The sequence below is a fragment of the Xyrauchen texanus genome, chromosome 26 (assembly GCF_025860055.1).
Source record: "Xyrauchen texanus isolate HMW12.3.18 chromosome 26, RBS_HiC_50CHRs, whole genome shotgun sequence".
NCBI lineage: Eukaryota > Metazoa > Chordata > Actinopteri > Cypriniformes > Catostomidae > Xyrauchen > Xyrauchen texanus.
Window position 1 is genome coordinate 30,342,591 of NC_068301.1, and position 16,688 is coordinate 30,359,278.

The 16,688-nt window shown below is 34.9% G+C and overlaps 1 protein-coding gene across 4 annotated transcripts; it reads left to right on the plus strand.

The window, feature by feature from the left end:
• Positions 1–110: 110 nt before the first annotated feature.
• On the plus strand, positions 111–15,122 carry LOC127620057 (general transcription factor IIH subunit 4-like). 4 transcript variants are annotated; one of them, XM_052093146.1, is made up of 16 exons: positions 111–1,709; positions 2,014–2,064; positions 2,163–2,285; positions 3,795–3,910; positions 4,041–4,145; positions 5,943–6,074; positions 6,185–6,370; positions 6,448–6,556; positions 8,427–8,495; positions 8,698–8,781; positions 9,275–9,434; positions 10,719–10,849; positions 10,950–10,997; positions 12,616–12,694; positions 14,040–14,101; positions 14,250–15,122. In XM_052093146.1, exons 4-16 carry the CDS (start codon positions 3,795–3,797, stop codon positions 14,358–14,360), a joined length of 1,392 nt encoding a protein of 463 aa, XP_051949106.1. In that variant the 5' UTR covers positions 111–1,709; positions 2,014–2,064; positions 2,163–2,285; the 3' UTR covers positions 14,361–15,122. The 4 variants fall into 4 exon arrangements, with proteins under 4 accessions (XP_051949106.1, XP_051949107.1, XP_051949105.1 ...); XM_052093147.1 differs by having other exon boundaries at positions 111–1,624; XM_052093145.1 differs by having other exon boundaries at positions 111–1,608.
• The last annotated feature ends 1,566 nt before the right edge of the window (positions 15,123–16,688 follow it).

Here is a 16,688-nt window from a genome sequence, read left to right on the forward strand (position 1 = left end):
GGTACTTTAATTCTCCAAAGTTGCATTCATTTATCACAAAGTATAGTCAGGATATTACTGATGTAAAAAACAGCAATATCACTATTTGACAAAAGTTATTTCTGATCAAATCTAGACAGGCCCCATTTCCAGCAGCCATTTCTCCAACACCTTATCCTTGATTAATCATGCTAAATTGCTAATTTGGTACTAGAAATTCACTTGCCGTTATATCTATATATTTGGTTTGTTAAATGAAGATTAACATTGTCTTTGTGTTGCCACGGTATGCAATAGAGTTTCTCTAGAAACTCATCAGTCAATCGTTGTTTTGAGGAATGAAGGCTATACAATTCATAAAATTACCAATGAACTGAAGATTTCATCCAAAGGTGTACACTACAGTCTTCAAAGACAAAGGGCAACTGGCTCTAACAAGGACAGAAAGAGATGTGGAAGGCCAGATGTACAACTAAACAAGAGGATAAGTACATCAGAGTCTCTAGTTTGAGAAAGAGATGCCTCACATGTCCTCAGCTGACAGCTTCATTGAATTCTACCCGCTCAACACCAGTTTCATGTACAACAGTACAGAGAAGACTCAGGAGTGCAGCCTTATGGGAAGAATTGCAAAGACAAAGACACTTTTGAAACTGAAATCAAAAACTAAAAGGTTAGAGTGGACAACGAAACACAGACATTGTACAACACATCATTGGAAAAGTGTGTAATGGATATTAATTCCATTGAGCTTTTGTGGGATCAGCTAGACTGTAAGGTGTGTGAGAAGTGCCGACAAGACAGACACATCTATGGCAAGTGCTACAGGAAGTGTGGGGTGAAATGTCATCTTGAGTATCTGGACAAACTAACCGCTAGAATGCCAAGAATCTGCAAAGCTGTCATTGCTGCACGTGGAGGATTTTTTGATGAGAAGTCTTTGAAGTAGTTTAAGAAGTTCTGAACATTTCTTTCAAATTATAATAGTCATTATTCAGTTTTTAATGTCCTAACTATACATTGTGATCAGTTGAATGCCACTTTGGTGAAAAAAAAGTAACAATTTCTTTCCATAAGAGCAAAATCTGTACATTATTCCAAACTTTTGGCCACCAGTGTGTGTGTGTGCGCGTATATATATATATATATATAAATTAAAAAGCACTAAAAACACTACACATACATTTTCACAGTTTTAAGTAGCTATACATTTACATTACATTTAAATCTAATATTTTATTTTAACTATGATTTAAGAGAGCTGTTCGCATTAAACTCATTAAAATATGGTTTAGTTGTGATATTGTTAGCTGTTGCTTAATCATTTAGCCCAAGATATGCAACGGGACAAAACACTGACTCTAAAACAAACTCATGTGTTTTTGATGACGGACAGTAGAATATAGCCTATGATCACTTCCCCTGTTGATTTTTATTTTTCTCTGATAAAATGATCGCGAAAAACTGTATGAAGCAGTTGGTGAATTGCACGACACCTGCTGGATACGTTGATAATGACGTCACCGACCTGCGTCGAATGCGTGGATGAAGGACCCCGATCAGCAGCGTGTAATACTGCACGAACTGCGTTTATAGACCTTTTCACACTATGAAGTGATCAACTGCAGGGTAAACTTCGACAGTGGTGAATGGGAGATCATAGAAAATATTATTTTCACAAACCCATTTGTATCAAGACGAAAATAAAAAAAATCTACTATTAAATTTAAGTAATTCTGTTTTGCATAATAAGTTACTTTAGAGAGCCTTAATAAGTACGTTATGCTTATACTCGTGTTGCATGATTTTAACTTCTGTTTAGCTGCCGACGTGCAGCTAACATCTCGTTTTGAACGCGAATACCTCTGTGATGTTTTTCAGCATGTCTGCTATTTGTCAGCGTTAAATACGTCAGCAAAGATTTGTGATAAATTAGGAAGTCAATTTAAATAGGCTACATAATAATAGTTTCTATTGGCAGAAGTCACAGGTCAAGTTATCATGTCATAAGTGGTGTTTAATCCTTTGAATCAGAGTTCAAGTGCTGTTAAGTGTGAAGAGGATGCAGAATTGAAGGGGCCAGTGGTAAGTCATTTTAAAATACAATTATTCAACCTTGAATACAATCAACTCTGTTACTTCATGCAATATTTAGGATTAATCTTCTGCAAACTTTTCATCAGATTGACCAGAGAAATGTTGCAGAGATGTTCCAGCTGAAATAAAGAAGGAATGGCGTATCACACAATGCAGATGAGATCTGCTGATGAAGGGCAGACAGTATTTTTCACCTATATACACTGCAGGTAATTAACATCTTGTGCAATCAGCGACTTGTTTGTTTAAATAAAAATATAAATATTTTTTTATTTTCAAAAATTTGGCAGTGTTTCACATCCAGCAGTAAATCTGAAAACTATATATTATACTATAATAATCATTAATATTTGAACTGCCACTTATTCTATTCAGCATAGATAAACTGATGTGAATTTTTAATATTGCTTTGCTCTACAGGTACCAAGAAAAAAAAAAAGATTCATGAGAAAGTTCTTCACCTGCCCTGTTGTCATTTGTAGTTATTGATCATCATCAGATTGAAAACTGCAGTATTGTAAATGTTGTTAAATGTCTCTTAGATCAATAATAAGGTATTTATAATTTTAAGCAAATACATTTTATGTGCACATAGTTTTATTAAAAACAAAAACAAGTGGTTGTGTGCTTGTGTTTCTATTTTGGAGGGAAATCTACTGCTTCTGTAGTGTGCAAATTCTTCAGTTTATTAAAACTGCACATGTGCTGTTTAAGTAAATATGAGTATATGAGATTTTAGAACCTATATCACTTTTTATTTTTTTGTGGAGGAGCCATAATTTGATTTGTATGTGCATTTTCAAAATGCCAGCTTTTAAGTATTATATATTTTAAGTAGCTTTTAAAGCAGAAGTTTGTAACTTTGTCTGTGTTAAAATACTGTCTTCTAAACTAGCATAATATGCAGAGACATCTGTAAGTAAGCCATACATATGTTAATTTAATCGATAACTGTATGAAAATGAAAATGAGTCTGTTTTGAGAGACCCGCCACAACAATGTTACTCAACCAATGGCGTGAGTTGGGGTTGGGACTCTTTAACAACGGGAGGAGTATTCAGAAAGCTGTTTTTATTTTTGCAATTCCGTTTGGTGGCGCATAAATGAAACGCATGTGTTTAGCCAGAAAAATATAAAGTACGTATAAAGCCCTCTCCAAACACATCACATCTACCAATCAGACTGACTGCTTTGGCGATCACGTGGTTATTCAACATGGCTCCTTTCTATCCGCACTGAATGCATATAAATAAAGAACTCTGAACACATTAATTAATGGGCAATTTTACCCACCGTCCGTGAAATAAGTTGAACCTACTTTATACGAAATATGTTTAAGGTGAAAAGTGCGATATTTCAGCGACACATTGAAGAGGAATTTAGCTCTGAAGTTTCTTGTGTATATGCATAAATTGTACATTTTTGGCTTCATTGCTGTTGTTTTCTGATATCAATGTGTATTGTTTACATAAGTTCTTAAGCCACTGATTGCTTACTAACGTCTGTCAGATAAGCCTGTATGTCAGAATGTCAAATCATTGTGCAGCATTGTAACATTATGCACCACATCACAACAGTTTGCAGAATTTGTGGACCAATATTAACTGCGACACAGAACAGATGAACAACATTGATACTGTATAACTCTCAAATTAACCTAGCAATATGTAGAACTGTCCATGTAATGTTTTGTAACCTGACTAGTGACTTGTTTACAGATGAATCTTCGAGTGCAGCTGCAGTGTAAGAACTTGCATGAGTACTTGAGGGAACTGAGTCCAGAGATCCTCGACAGACTCTACAATCATCCCGCAACATGTCTGGCCGTCTACAGGTCCATCTGCATTCAGTGTTTAAGAATTGTTCCGAATTTATATAATGGATTCTTAAAGAAACACTAGCTTAGTACACATGCAACCATATTTATTTTCTGTATCAAAAATAATCCTGAAATTTGCATACAGGGAACTTCCAGGATTGGCAAAGAATTATGTAATGCGGATGCTGTTTTTAGACCACCCTCTTCCACAGGCCGCGGTCGCACTGTGGGTTAAGAAAGACAGTCAAAAGTGAGTACAATATGAATAAAAAAATAATATTAAAAAAATATTTTTTTCATACAGTATCCCTTAAGGGAAAATCTCTCATCATTTATTCATCCTCATGCCATCCCAGATGTGTATGACTTTCTTCTTCTGCTGAACACAAATAAAGATTTTTAGAAGAATATCTCAACTCTGTTGGTCCATATAATGCAAGTGGTGAACAGAAATTTGAAGATCCTAAAATTGCATAAAGGCAGCATAAAAGTAATCCATACAACTCCAGTGTTTTAATCCATGTCTTCAGAAGTGATTCTTTTGGTTTTGGATGAAAACTGAGAAAAAAAAAAAAAATCTGCAATCATTTATAGTACAAGCCTTTACCGTAAAAAATACTCATATTAATCATGTAACTGGTTCAAACGTCAAGACACGTAGTTATAGACATTGTATCTATAAATAAAAACATTACATTTTAGGATCAAATATACATTATTTCCCATTGATATAAAAAATACATTTTTGTACAGTCCCATTGTTTCTAGTTTTCATTCATTAATTGTTGGTCTAGACTACGGTATATACACATTTACACATCCACTTTTAATCACTAGAAAGTTCAATTCAGAAACGGAGTGATTCGCCTCACTAAAACGATGTGCAGTGGGAGATTTTTAGTCGTCTCTTCTTATCGTACTCTTATGTTTAATGATGCGTGTTCTGATATGTCTGTTAGTTTTGCCAACATACTGTTTGTTACAAGGACATGAAAGCAAATAAATCATGTTTTCAGAAGCACATGTGTCAGATTCTTTGATGTTATATGTATGGCCTGTTATCAACTTTCAAAAGTTCTCCTGCATACATTGTTACATGCAGCACAGTTAAGACAAGGGAACAACAATGTTTTTACTTAAACGTCCATCTGTCACATTCCATGTGGTATAGGTATCAGATTTAACTATATAATCTCTTATATTTTTCACTCTATAATGGGAAAAGTATGATACAGAAAAATAATTTAGAGCATTATGTTTGGCGCAACGTTATTTGCCACATTACTATAAATCTTGACATCAGCAGTATCCTTGGTGATCCTGATTTTAGGCTTGATTACACTTTCTTACGCCATATAGCGCTCTGCACATGCGTCCTGCACTAGGAAGTGTAATCGAGCTTGAAATCAAGATCGTGCCCAGAAACTGCCATGACATGTAGTAAAAAATGTGTTACATTTCGGTCCATTCCCACCTAACACCATTTCGATCACTTCAAAAGACATTGATTAAACCACTGGAGTCTCATGGATTACTTTTATGCTGCCTTTATGTACTTTTTGGAGCTTCAAAGTTTTGTTAACCATTCACTTGCACCGTATGGACCTACAGAGCTTAAATATTCTTCTAAAAATATTTATTTGTGTTCAGCAGAAGAAAAAGGATGTCATACACATCTGGGATGGCATGAGGGTGAGTAAATGATGAGAGAATTTTGGATTAACTATTCTTTAATGTGATGGATGTCTATTTTTTTATTTGGCAACATTCAGAAAAACATGATTTTGTCATGTCAATCACTGCATTCTGCGTACATTTCTACATAACTCCTCACACTCTTAATAATAATAATAAGAAATAATTATATAATAACACACTTAAGAAATAATTAATATTTCTTGTCCATTATTTTTGGTAAGTAGCTGTGTAATAAGCAGGATAAACCCCTTCATACAAGAACTCTCCACTTTGTGTTTGGCTCAATGTCCCTTATAGGGTCCATTCAGTACAATATCCCTTATGTAAATGTCACTTTCTCTTTTACCAGAGACCATGATCAGTGTGTATCTGTGTTAACTGGCCTACGGCTGTGGCACAGTCAGCAGCTTCAGGGTGGACTCCAAGGCTTTGTGCTTAACCCTGTGTTTAAAGATAACCTGAGGATAGCACTGCTGGGCGGGTGAGGAGTACAGATTAGAAGGAGAACCATCATAGTGATGCACACACCTACAGTTCTGATGATTATCTCCAGTAGTCATTCAGTCCATCAATGTTGTCCTCTCTTGTCAGGGGTAAACCGTGGGCAGATGAGGGCAGCAGTCTGGGTCCTGATCGCCATGCAAGGGACGTAGAGAGTCTCGACCGCTATGCAATGGAGCGATGGGAGGTCATCCTTCACTTCATGGTGGGATCTCCCTGTGCTGCTGTCAGCCAGGATCTGTCACAGCTCCTCATAAAGGCTGGGCTCATGAGGAGGTATTGCAAATGGTTTCCACCAAAGTAGTTCAAATAAGAAGGATGGATAAATAATGTTGATGTTCTTTAATTTTCAGTGAGGCTGGTGAAGCTCCTTATATCACTTCAGCAGGGTTTCAGTTTCTGCTACTAGACACGGCATCTCAGCTGTGGTACTTCACTCTGCAGTACCTCAACACAGCACAGGTCATTGCACTCATAATCAGAACAGTATGTTTTCCATTTAAAGGGTTCCCATAGTTACAGAAAACCTGGGTATATCAATGCATTTTAAAATAAGAATTTCTAGACCAGGTGTAAATTCAGCTGACATAAAAAGTTAGACAGCAGTGCATGACGCTCCAGTGTGTAATTGGCAAGGTAATTGCTTTTCTGACATATCTAAAAACAAGGCAAGAAAGTTTTCTTCTCATGTTGCTAACTTTACATAACAGAAGACAAGAACTGGAAGCAGTGTCCCGAGATTTTAAGTTGTGTAAACGTACTAGCTTCCTGCCCCTTTCTTCTCCAATAACTCCTCATTTCTGGATGAGCGGTGTTTCTTAATCCAATTGTGACAGCACTCAGATTCCAGTGTTTACATGAAAACAATTGTTCTTTTATTTAATGGATTATTAAAGGAATAGTTCACCCCAAAACCCAAATTCTGTCATAATTTCCTCACCCTCATGTTGTTACAAACCTGTGTGACTTTTTCTTATGCTAAACACAAAATGTGTTTAAATGAATATTGCATGCAGTCTTTTCAGTATAATGTCATGACCCAAAGTCTTCAGAATGCTTGTGATATGTTTTTTGTAAGAAGCAACATGACATTTAAATAATTTTTATGTGAAAATTAGGGCTGGCCATTTAAAAATAAATAAATAAATTGTAGTAGAATAAAAAACGACTTGTAATCGATAACTCTTAAATCGATTACTCGAAAGTTAAATAACTAGTGTGACACGTATGAGATATTTCTATTTAGTTTTATTCAGAAAAATTACCAAGAACAGTTTTAAAATTAGGTAACTTCTAAAAAACTATGCTGAGACGATCAATAGCTTATGCATTCATAAAAAAGTACAAAGAAAAAATGATTTAAAGGTATAAAACATTTGCATAGAAACCAATTGCTGACAGCATTAGGGCAGTAGTTCCCAAACCTTTCTAAACTACGGCACCCCTTCATGGTGTTTTTTCCCCAACCACTGAAAATAAATAAATAAACTAGTATGCTTTTGAAAACACTCCGTAAAAGGTTTATTTTAATATACATGGCAAGAAATTAATTTAAAACAATGTAGCCTTTAAGCTTTTAAAGTAATTAATCAAGGGCTGGTAATAAAATAAACAGTGCTTTAAATTTTTCAGCAACAGCAGCAATTAATCAATACAACAACAATAATATAAAACATTAAAGTAATCTAATGCACAATACTTAAATGGTTTACTGTAAGCAATCTTTACTGTATGATTATTGGATGTCACATATTTTCATGTCATGTTGTTATTATTAGTGGTATTAGCAGTGTGTTTTTCAATGGCCGATGCTCATACATACCGATATCTAGAGAGCAGGATGGCTGATATAAATGCCAATAAACATAATGCATTTTAACAACAGCACATTTCTGAAGTGAAACAAACACTTTATTCAACTTCTATTCACATTTGTATAAACCTTATAAGAAAAACTAGAACTTGGAACTGAAACAAGGGAAAGTTAATACTCTTGTTAATCGGCCAAGCAAACACGTTTTTTAGCCGATGCTGATAATTGTAAAATGGCTAAATATCGACCGAATAATCGGCCTGGCCGATATATCAGTGTATCAGTAGTTATTATTCAGGAAAACAAGTGGTGAAATGCCTTTGTTTTTCTTTTTTTTTTACTAAATGAGGTTTTTGCATTTTAATTTAAGGTTTTTGTTCTGATTGCGCTATTATTGGATCATTAATGGATTATGTGGCTGCATGTATACATGGCTACTGTTTGTTAATTGAATGTTAGTGTCTTGGAAAGTATCGTTCTACATCCTTATTAACAGTGTGATCTCTCTTTCTATAATAGTCAAGAGGTATGGACCTGGTGGAGATTCTTTCCTTTTTGTTCCAGTTGAGTTTTTCCACTCTTGGTAGGGTGAGTATTGTTTTTCATTATGTTAAGAATAGCTCTCAGACTTTTGAGTCATAGATCAAAGCCATTCCTTAGTATCATAATTAAATAATTCAGGTCCATTCTGACATATACAAACAAGGTCATTTGAGTTATTTTGCTCACTTTGTTATTTAATGATGTTTCTTTGTGAAGTTTGACTTTCATTTTCCTTTGAAAAAGACAGGATTATTCTGTGGAGGGAATGAGTGAGTCTCTTCTCACATTTTTGCAGCATCTGCGAGAGTTTGGCCTGGTTTTCCAAAGAAAGGTCTGTCATCAAGTACTCAAAAAAGGAATATGCACAGGATTCCTATTTTAATTTCTATCATATATATATTAAATCTTTAAGTATCAAATAAGATCCAATTGGATACACTGAAAATGTTATTCTTCATACTATGGAGAATATATGGTTAACTAAAACTATAGTTAAATTGCACAGGGAGCTGTAGTTTTAAAAATCCTGAAAGATTTTATTTGCATTTTATTCTATTGGTAATCGTACATGATTCCTTCAAAATCCATTGGGATCATTTAGGATTGCTTCCAAATTATGATATGAATTCCATTTAGATTTATTTGCTTGAGACATAATCTAAATCCTGTTATGTTATAAGAATCTAACACTCAAGCTAATATTTTGTGTTAATGCAGTAAGTATGAATGCTTTGTATTGGACAAAAGTAACTTTAAACACCTTGAGACCAAAAACAAATGTTAAATTCGCCACTTAAACAGGTGTGCCCTGTATCTTGTCACAGAGGAAGTCAAGGCGGTACTACCCAACAAGGTTGGCCATAACTCTAGCTGCAGGCGTCACAGCAAACACCGCCTCATCCTCTGCACTGGGAGCCACGCTCAGAACAGGAGACACAGGCTTCATCGTGGTAGAAACCAACTATCGCATCTATGCGTGCACTAGTATGAACACTACAACACTGACTAATCAAAGTTTAAATAGGTCATGAAATGCTCTTTTTATACAATTGTATTATCTTCCCTGAGGTCCACTAATGTTAGTCAAGTTTTTTGTTTGCACTAAAACAGTCATAATTTATTCATATATTATCCTTTTCCACCTTGTCTCTGCCCCTCTGACACTCCTTAAAACTTCACTGTTATGATGAACTTCACTGTTAACATTGTGCAGCTCCTCAAATACAGCCATATTTGAAACTCAGTCAGAAGAGAATGAACAAGCTCCACTATCTTATAAAACACAATTTCAGGGTTTACACACAGTGCACATCCAACACATTGCAACCGAATAAATTAAACCGTTCATCTCAAGCACAACTGTAAACTTTTAGCACCATAAACTATCAAACTGTTATGACATTTAAAATATTCACGAGTTAATCTGTTTACTTACTGTTCTGCATCGGGTCCAAGTGTTTTTAACTTCTTTCAATAACCATTCCTTTGCAAAGATTGAATCATATTATGACTGGTTCAAAAGCAATCCACACTGATATGAGCCGAAAAAACTGCACAAACATAGTCCAAAGCATGGTGAATAGATGCACACACATACAGTATCACATCGTTGGAAACGCATATAATCGGTAAAGAAATGTCCATCTAGTGCATGTTTACAGATACCAACAATTAAAAATAGCGCAGATGAGCGAACAGAGCACATCCAGGACAGCACAACCCAGACCCAGAGCATCTGATGAAACTGATTGGCTCTCCTTTTCAGAGTTGTAGCTTGACACGTAGTCTTGTCTTTTAAAAGCCACACCAGATACATGGCAATGGTTGAAGACATCTGTCTAGTGCATGTTTATATACAAAAATAAGTAATCCAGATGGGTGCCATTTGGTGTTCAGGAATAGTGAGGCCACACTAGGCTTGTCTTTCCTGCTCTTTGTTTTTTGGAACTGAAGCACTAGTGGGCGGGGTCAAGGTGTGATGATGTTAAGTAGGCATTGATGTTTTTTCACTGTAGAGGCGGTTATGAATTAATGGGCCTCCAAATAGAGACCATTAGCGGCTTGGTTTCAATAAATGCTTTTATTGCATGGGGATTGAGTTTTGAGTTCTGAAATTTACAGTATGATTTTCAAGAATAATAAACCTCTTATATGTCAAAATATCAACGAAATGTGATTCCTCATGACATGACCCCTTTAAGGGTCACTGCACTGTATAAGGTCAGTCAATAATAAAAAAAAAAAATTATATATTTTTTTCTGTTTCAGACTCTGAGCTACAGATTGCGCTGGTAGCTCTATTTAGTGAGATGCTGTATCGGTTTCCTAATGTGGTGGTTGCTCAGGTAACCAGAGAGTCAGTGCAGCAGGCCATTGCTAACGGCATTACTGCACAGCAGGTAATCCATGCAGTCATTTTAAACAGGACCTGTGGCTCTTCTGATTGTCAATACAGTTAAAAAATTTATAAATTAACCTTTTATTTAATATCATTTTCAGATAATTCACTTTTTAAGGACCCGAGCACATCCAGTAATGCTTAAACAGGTACCTGCAAACTTTAACCATACCATTGTGTTTTTCTGTGTTCTTTGTCTTTACTGTATACATCACATTACAGGCACAAAGACATGTTACATAATCTATCAGGACCCACTTTATATTACGTGTCTTTATGCAAGGAAACATTTACTTCAGTGTACTTATTATGTACATAAGTGTTGTTACATTGTACTTTCTTTTAAAGTACCTGCATTTAATTACATCTTTAGTTACACTGTGAACCCCTACCCCATTCTTACCCTAATCCTAAACCTAACCCCTAAACCTCATTAGCAGCAAATGTGGATATTTCAGAACATGCAGTTACACTATAAGTACATTGTATTGTATGTATTTTAATGTTAGTACATAGTAGTTAAAGACACCTAATATAAAGTGGGACCATCTATTACCTAATTACAATATTAGGTTAAACATCGTGTTTCTTGGTGTGTTCACACTTGAAGTTTGGTTTTCTTGGTTATCTTGTTCCGGACCAAAAAAGAAAATGATACATTTAGTCCTGGTTCGCTTAGTGTTCACACTGGCATTTTTTACACCAAACCTAAAGATACAAAACAAAAGGCATAAGGTCACAACATGATTGGACAGCTTTTATGCCATATACTTTGCAATGGAACTTGCCGAAAATTCAAAAAATTCTGGCTGCTGGGCGAAATGCGCTCTTTGGATTTATGTATATATGTATGTGTGTATATATATATATATACACGATGATATTTTTACCAGCTGAGAACAAACGAAGAGCTAATAAAATGTGTAAAGGAGTGAAAACAGTGCCAGGAATTCCTCCGTTGGTATTGCAACGAAGATATGCTGCAAGGACAGCTGATGGCGGTTCCGACGCCTGTAATGAACTGTAATGGGTCAGTATTACTTCCTGTTATTGGTCCGTTTAGACATCTTTGGTCCATGCTGCATTCATATATGTCAAACCAGAGTTCGTTTGGAAGCGGACCGAAATCCACTATTCAGGCTGACTCGGTCCGCTTGTTTGGTGCGCCAATGTTCCGATGTCAGCGTTCACACTTGTTCAAATGAACCGCACTAACAGAGCAATCGCACCAGAGATCGTTTTAATCGAACCAATCCTGCCTAGTGTGAACGCACCCAATAGACTATGATCTATCCTTTGACAACTGGGTTTGGCTCAACTATACTCTGATTCAGAGAAACTAGTGTGAAAATTGCACTAACTACTAAACAAAGGTTAAAAGCAGTCTTTTGAAACCATTATTCTCCTTTTCCCTGTTGATGTAGTTACTATATTTAGTCATGGTGGGGCAGTAATAAAAAGGGCTATATTAAAAATGTACATGACCACAAACTGTATTTTTCATGATGCTGAACCATAGTTGCTGTAGTGTGCCAGTAGTTGTGGTAAGTATTATTTTATGGAAATTAATTGTTCTTGTGTACAAAATCCCATTAATCCAATTAATTTAATCTCCCATTCATTAAAAATCTATGAATCCCATTAGTTTCCCCTTTTAGGCATATATGTCCCAGGTGTCTGGTTCTTCTCATGAAAATCCAATACTGCTGTGCAAATATTCACTGTTTCATACGTGAACATGTTTCTGTGCCTCATTCTGTCTTTTAGACCCCCGTCCTCCCCCCGGCCATCACAGATCAGATCAGACTGTGGGAGCTGGAGAAAGATCGCTTGCAGTTCACTGAGGGTGAGTGTGAGACCAGCTCTAGATCAATATCATTCTAAGATTTTCACACGTAAGAAAGATTTGTACCAAATCTTCATACCTGAATCCTAGGGTCCAATTCTTCCTCGTATTGCTCCAACTGTAACACATTTTCATTTTCTATTACCTCCGCTTATGCTTATATTTTTGATTACTAAATGACACCATTACATATATAATTATTATACTGTATTTATGTATTATTTTATTATGATCACATTATGCATTATTTTGATAATTAAATGTACTATTAAACTTTATTAATAGTGATGCACCTATTCAAAATTTGTGTGGTGATACAATATCTGATATCTGAACAACATCTGCCGATACCGATAGTTTGGTGGTTCTGCTTTTTATATGCTACCTTTTTTCAAATCCCTGATAATTAATGACACAACTTTGAAATAAATTGAAATAATCACTTTACTCTCTATGTCTCTGTTTTTAAACAATAGACCAATGTCTAATAGTGCAGATAAATGCTTTTATCAGCTGATATCAATGTTTGGCCGATACATTGGTACATCTCTATTGATTAAACTTAAGTAATTGTGATTATATAAATAATACTGCACTGTAAAGTGGCGGTCACACTACACTTCACGCTCCAAACGCATGCTCATGTGAAGAAATTTCGTACAACGCTGCGTAGCAAAGTTCAAGCTTTGAGAACTCTGAACCATAAATTCGTACGACAAGAGGACACGTGACCAATAGGAGACTGAAATGTCACACGCTGACCTCTTGACTTAATTCAAAGGATACATATTTCACAGCTGCAAGGTTGAATGTTGCAGGAAAGTGAGTAGACAATATATTTTCACATTTTTATAATATAATACCAGTTGCGTGCTCAAAGCCTAGTGTGACCACCTCTTGACTGTTTTATTCTAATGTAGCTAATCTGTGGGAATGCCTTCATGTGAATAAAAAATACAAAGTAGAAGAAAGAAATTGCATCTTGGTGATATCAAAGCATGGGGAATTTTTCCATTACTTGGATGACCTGCAGGGTTTACTCTCTGAAATGTAAATGTCAGACTGTTCAGGAAGTATGTTAGTGAGATTATACTCAAATAAAAAATTTGCATTGGATTAAGGTTTGGGGTCAGGGTTGAATTTGTTGGACAGGGACCTCTCAAGTCTCAGTGATGCATTCTGTGTCCTTTAAAAGTTTTGTGTAGCAACTATTTCACTGCTTTAATGAAACACTTAGAATCATATATATGTGAAATGTCTTCTAATTTTTTTTAATTATTAGATGTGCATTTCTTGTTTCTTTTTTTTTCCTTTTACACCTTTTTACACATGTTTTTCCCCCCAGGAGTATTATACAACCAGTTTTTATCCCAGGCTGATTTTGAAGTGCTGCGGGATCGGGCTCAGGTAAATAACTTTATCCATTTGTATGTATGGTACATTTATATTATAACCACCAGCAATCAGTGTCCTCTACATTACATTAACTCTACAGTAATACAACTCTTTGACAGCTTCTAGCAAGTGTACTGACAGTAAAACCTCTGTCCTGCAGGGTTTAGGTGTATTGGTGTGGCAGAACCCCGCTCACAGGGTCATGGTGGTATCGCCACATGGACACAGCGAGGTCAGGAGATTCTGGAAAAGACAGAAGAGTCATACTTAAAGAAAAAAACATTGTAGAAGAGACCTAAAAATTTACAAGATTCATCATTCGTTTGAAGGCTCTGAGAACAACACAAACCCACTGTATACAGTCTCATCACAGCGTTATTGCTTATATAGATGGACAGAGGACAAACCTTCAATGTGGAGGAAAACCAGTTTTCATTCATTTAACTGCAATAATATTCAGTAATATTATCTAAAAAAAACTCCTTGTTTTCTAAAGCTTTGATATTTACTAAGCTGCTTTTGCTAGATTACTTGTTTGTGTCTGAGGAAAATTGCCAAAAATAAATACAGTTTCCATGAATTGTATAACATGGAAATTTAGTCCATGACATTTCCATTTCATAGCAATTAAGAGGAAAAAGAGATTCTCAATGGAAATTCAGATGCACAATGAGCTTCAGGGTGATCGAATAAATAATAGCGAGACTAAAGTTCTAGAAAATATGTTTTACAGTTCACATTTTACCTCAAAATCACATTACAGTAATGAGAATGAGATTTTTGTGTAATGGTGATGTGAATGGGAGAAGTTGTGCTAAATTGTCATGACTCCTTAATACTCAATACTCTTAAAACAGGCTGCTGTTTCTTTATGCAGTTCTTATTTTTCTTTGTTGTGTAATATGGTCAGGACATGCTATATATGGCCCATTTCTGCCACATAAAACAAATATTTTGTGCTTTGGTATGTCATAATTATGAGATACAAATTCATAAATATGAGATAAAATGCTTAAATTTGTGATGCTAAATTAAAATTATGAGATATAAAAAAGTCATGATTATGAGAGTTTGTCGTATTTACGAGATACTAAATCATAATTATAATATTAGATTAGGATTTTGAGATGCTAAGTCATATTTATGAAATAAGTCATATTTGCAGTATAAGATAATACATAACTATTATAAGATGTTAAGTCATATTTATGAGATACTAAATCAAAATTATGAGATGCTAAATAATAATTATGGGGTTTAAAAAAATCCTAATTATGAGATACTAAATCATAATTAGGTGATTAAAAATTCTAAATTATGATACAACAAAATTATGAGAAGTTAAATGATATTTATACATTTAAAATGTAAAATTATGAAATGCTAAATTATATTTATAAGATGCTAAATCACAATTATGATATGTTAAGTCATAATAATGAGATGATAAATCATAATTATGAGATTAAATTCAAAATTATAAAATAAAATAGATATAATAATTATTATATAAAAGTCAAGATTTTGAGATTCTAAGTCAAGTCATATTTACAAGGCAATAGATCAATATTAAGTCATATTTATGAGATGTTAAATCATAATTATGAGATGATAAATTCAAAATGTTGATATTACATCATAATTATGAGAATTAAAAGGTCAAAATGATGATACTAAATCAAAATTATGAGACGCTAAATCATAATAATAAGATAGTAAATCATAATTATTAGAATTATTATCGATCGCCTAAGAGACCAGGTTGTGGATTGGGTCTCTTCATATCTCAAGGGTAAAACGATTTCTTTCTGTTTAGAAAACTGTTCTTCATCAGTTGTTCCTTTAACGTGTGGGGTCCCTCAGGGCTCCATTTTGGGACCCGTTTTATTCTCCCTCTACATGCTTCCATTAGGAAAGATCTTTGATAAGCATGGCATACACTACCATCTGTATGCTGATGACTCTCAACTTTACTTTACTATTAAACATGGGAAGCACCCTTCTTTTGAGTCTCTGTATAAATGTGTGGCCGATGTGAAGTGTTGGCTGGCAAACATCTTTCTTCAATTAATGTACAAAGTGTTGATGTATGTATTTAAGGCTCTTCGTGGTCTTGCACCAGAGTACATCGCAGCTTTAATAAGTTTGAATCAACCTTCATGGTCTCTCTGCTCTGGTGATCATCTGTGTCTGTCAGTTCCTCGATCTCGCCTAAAAACTAAAGGTGAAAGAGCTTTTGCAGTGGCAGCCTCTAGACTTTGGAATGAGCTTCCATTGGTCATAAAATCATCATCGTCTCTATTCTCTTTCTAGGGGGCCTTAAAAACATAATTATTTTCCCTAGCTTTTAATTAATTGCATTATAAATTGTACTAGGTCAATTTGATCTTATTCTTGTTTTATTGGTTTTAGATGGTTTTTTTTTGCATTCTTAAGCTGTATTTATGTGATTTTATTTATTTTATGTAACTCCATGTACAGCACTTTGGTACCCAGTGTGGTTTTTGAAAGTGCTCTAAAAATAAAATTGAGTTGAGTTGAGTTGAGAATTAAAAGGTCAAAATGATGATACTAAATCATAATAATGAGATAATAAATC

Coding starts and splice junctions, on each gene's coding strand:
- LOC127620057 (XM_052093144.1), top strand. Junction 6,075..6,184: donor AGGATAGCACTGCTGGGCGG/GTGAGGAGTACA, acceptor CTCTCTTGTCAG/GGGTAAACCGTGGGCAGATG. Junction 10,998..12,615: donor ATCCAGTAATGCTTAAACAG/GTACCTGCAAAC, acceptor TCTGTCTTTTAG/ACCCCCGTCCTCCCCCCGGC.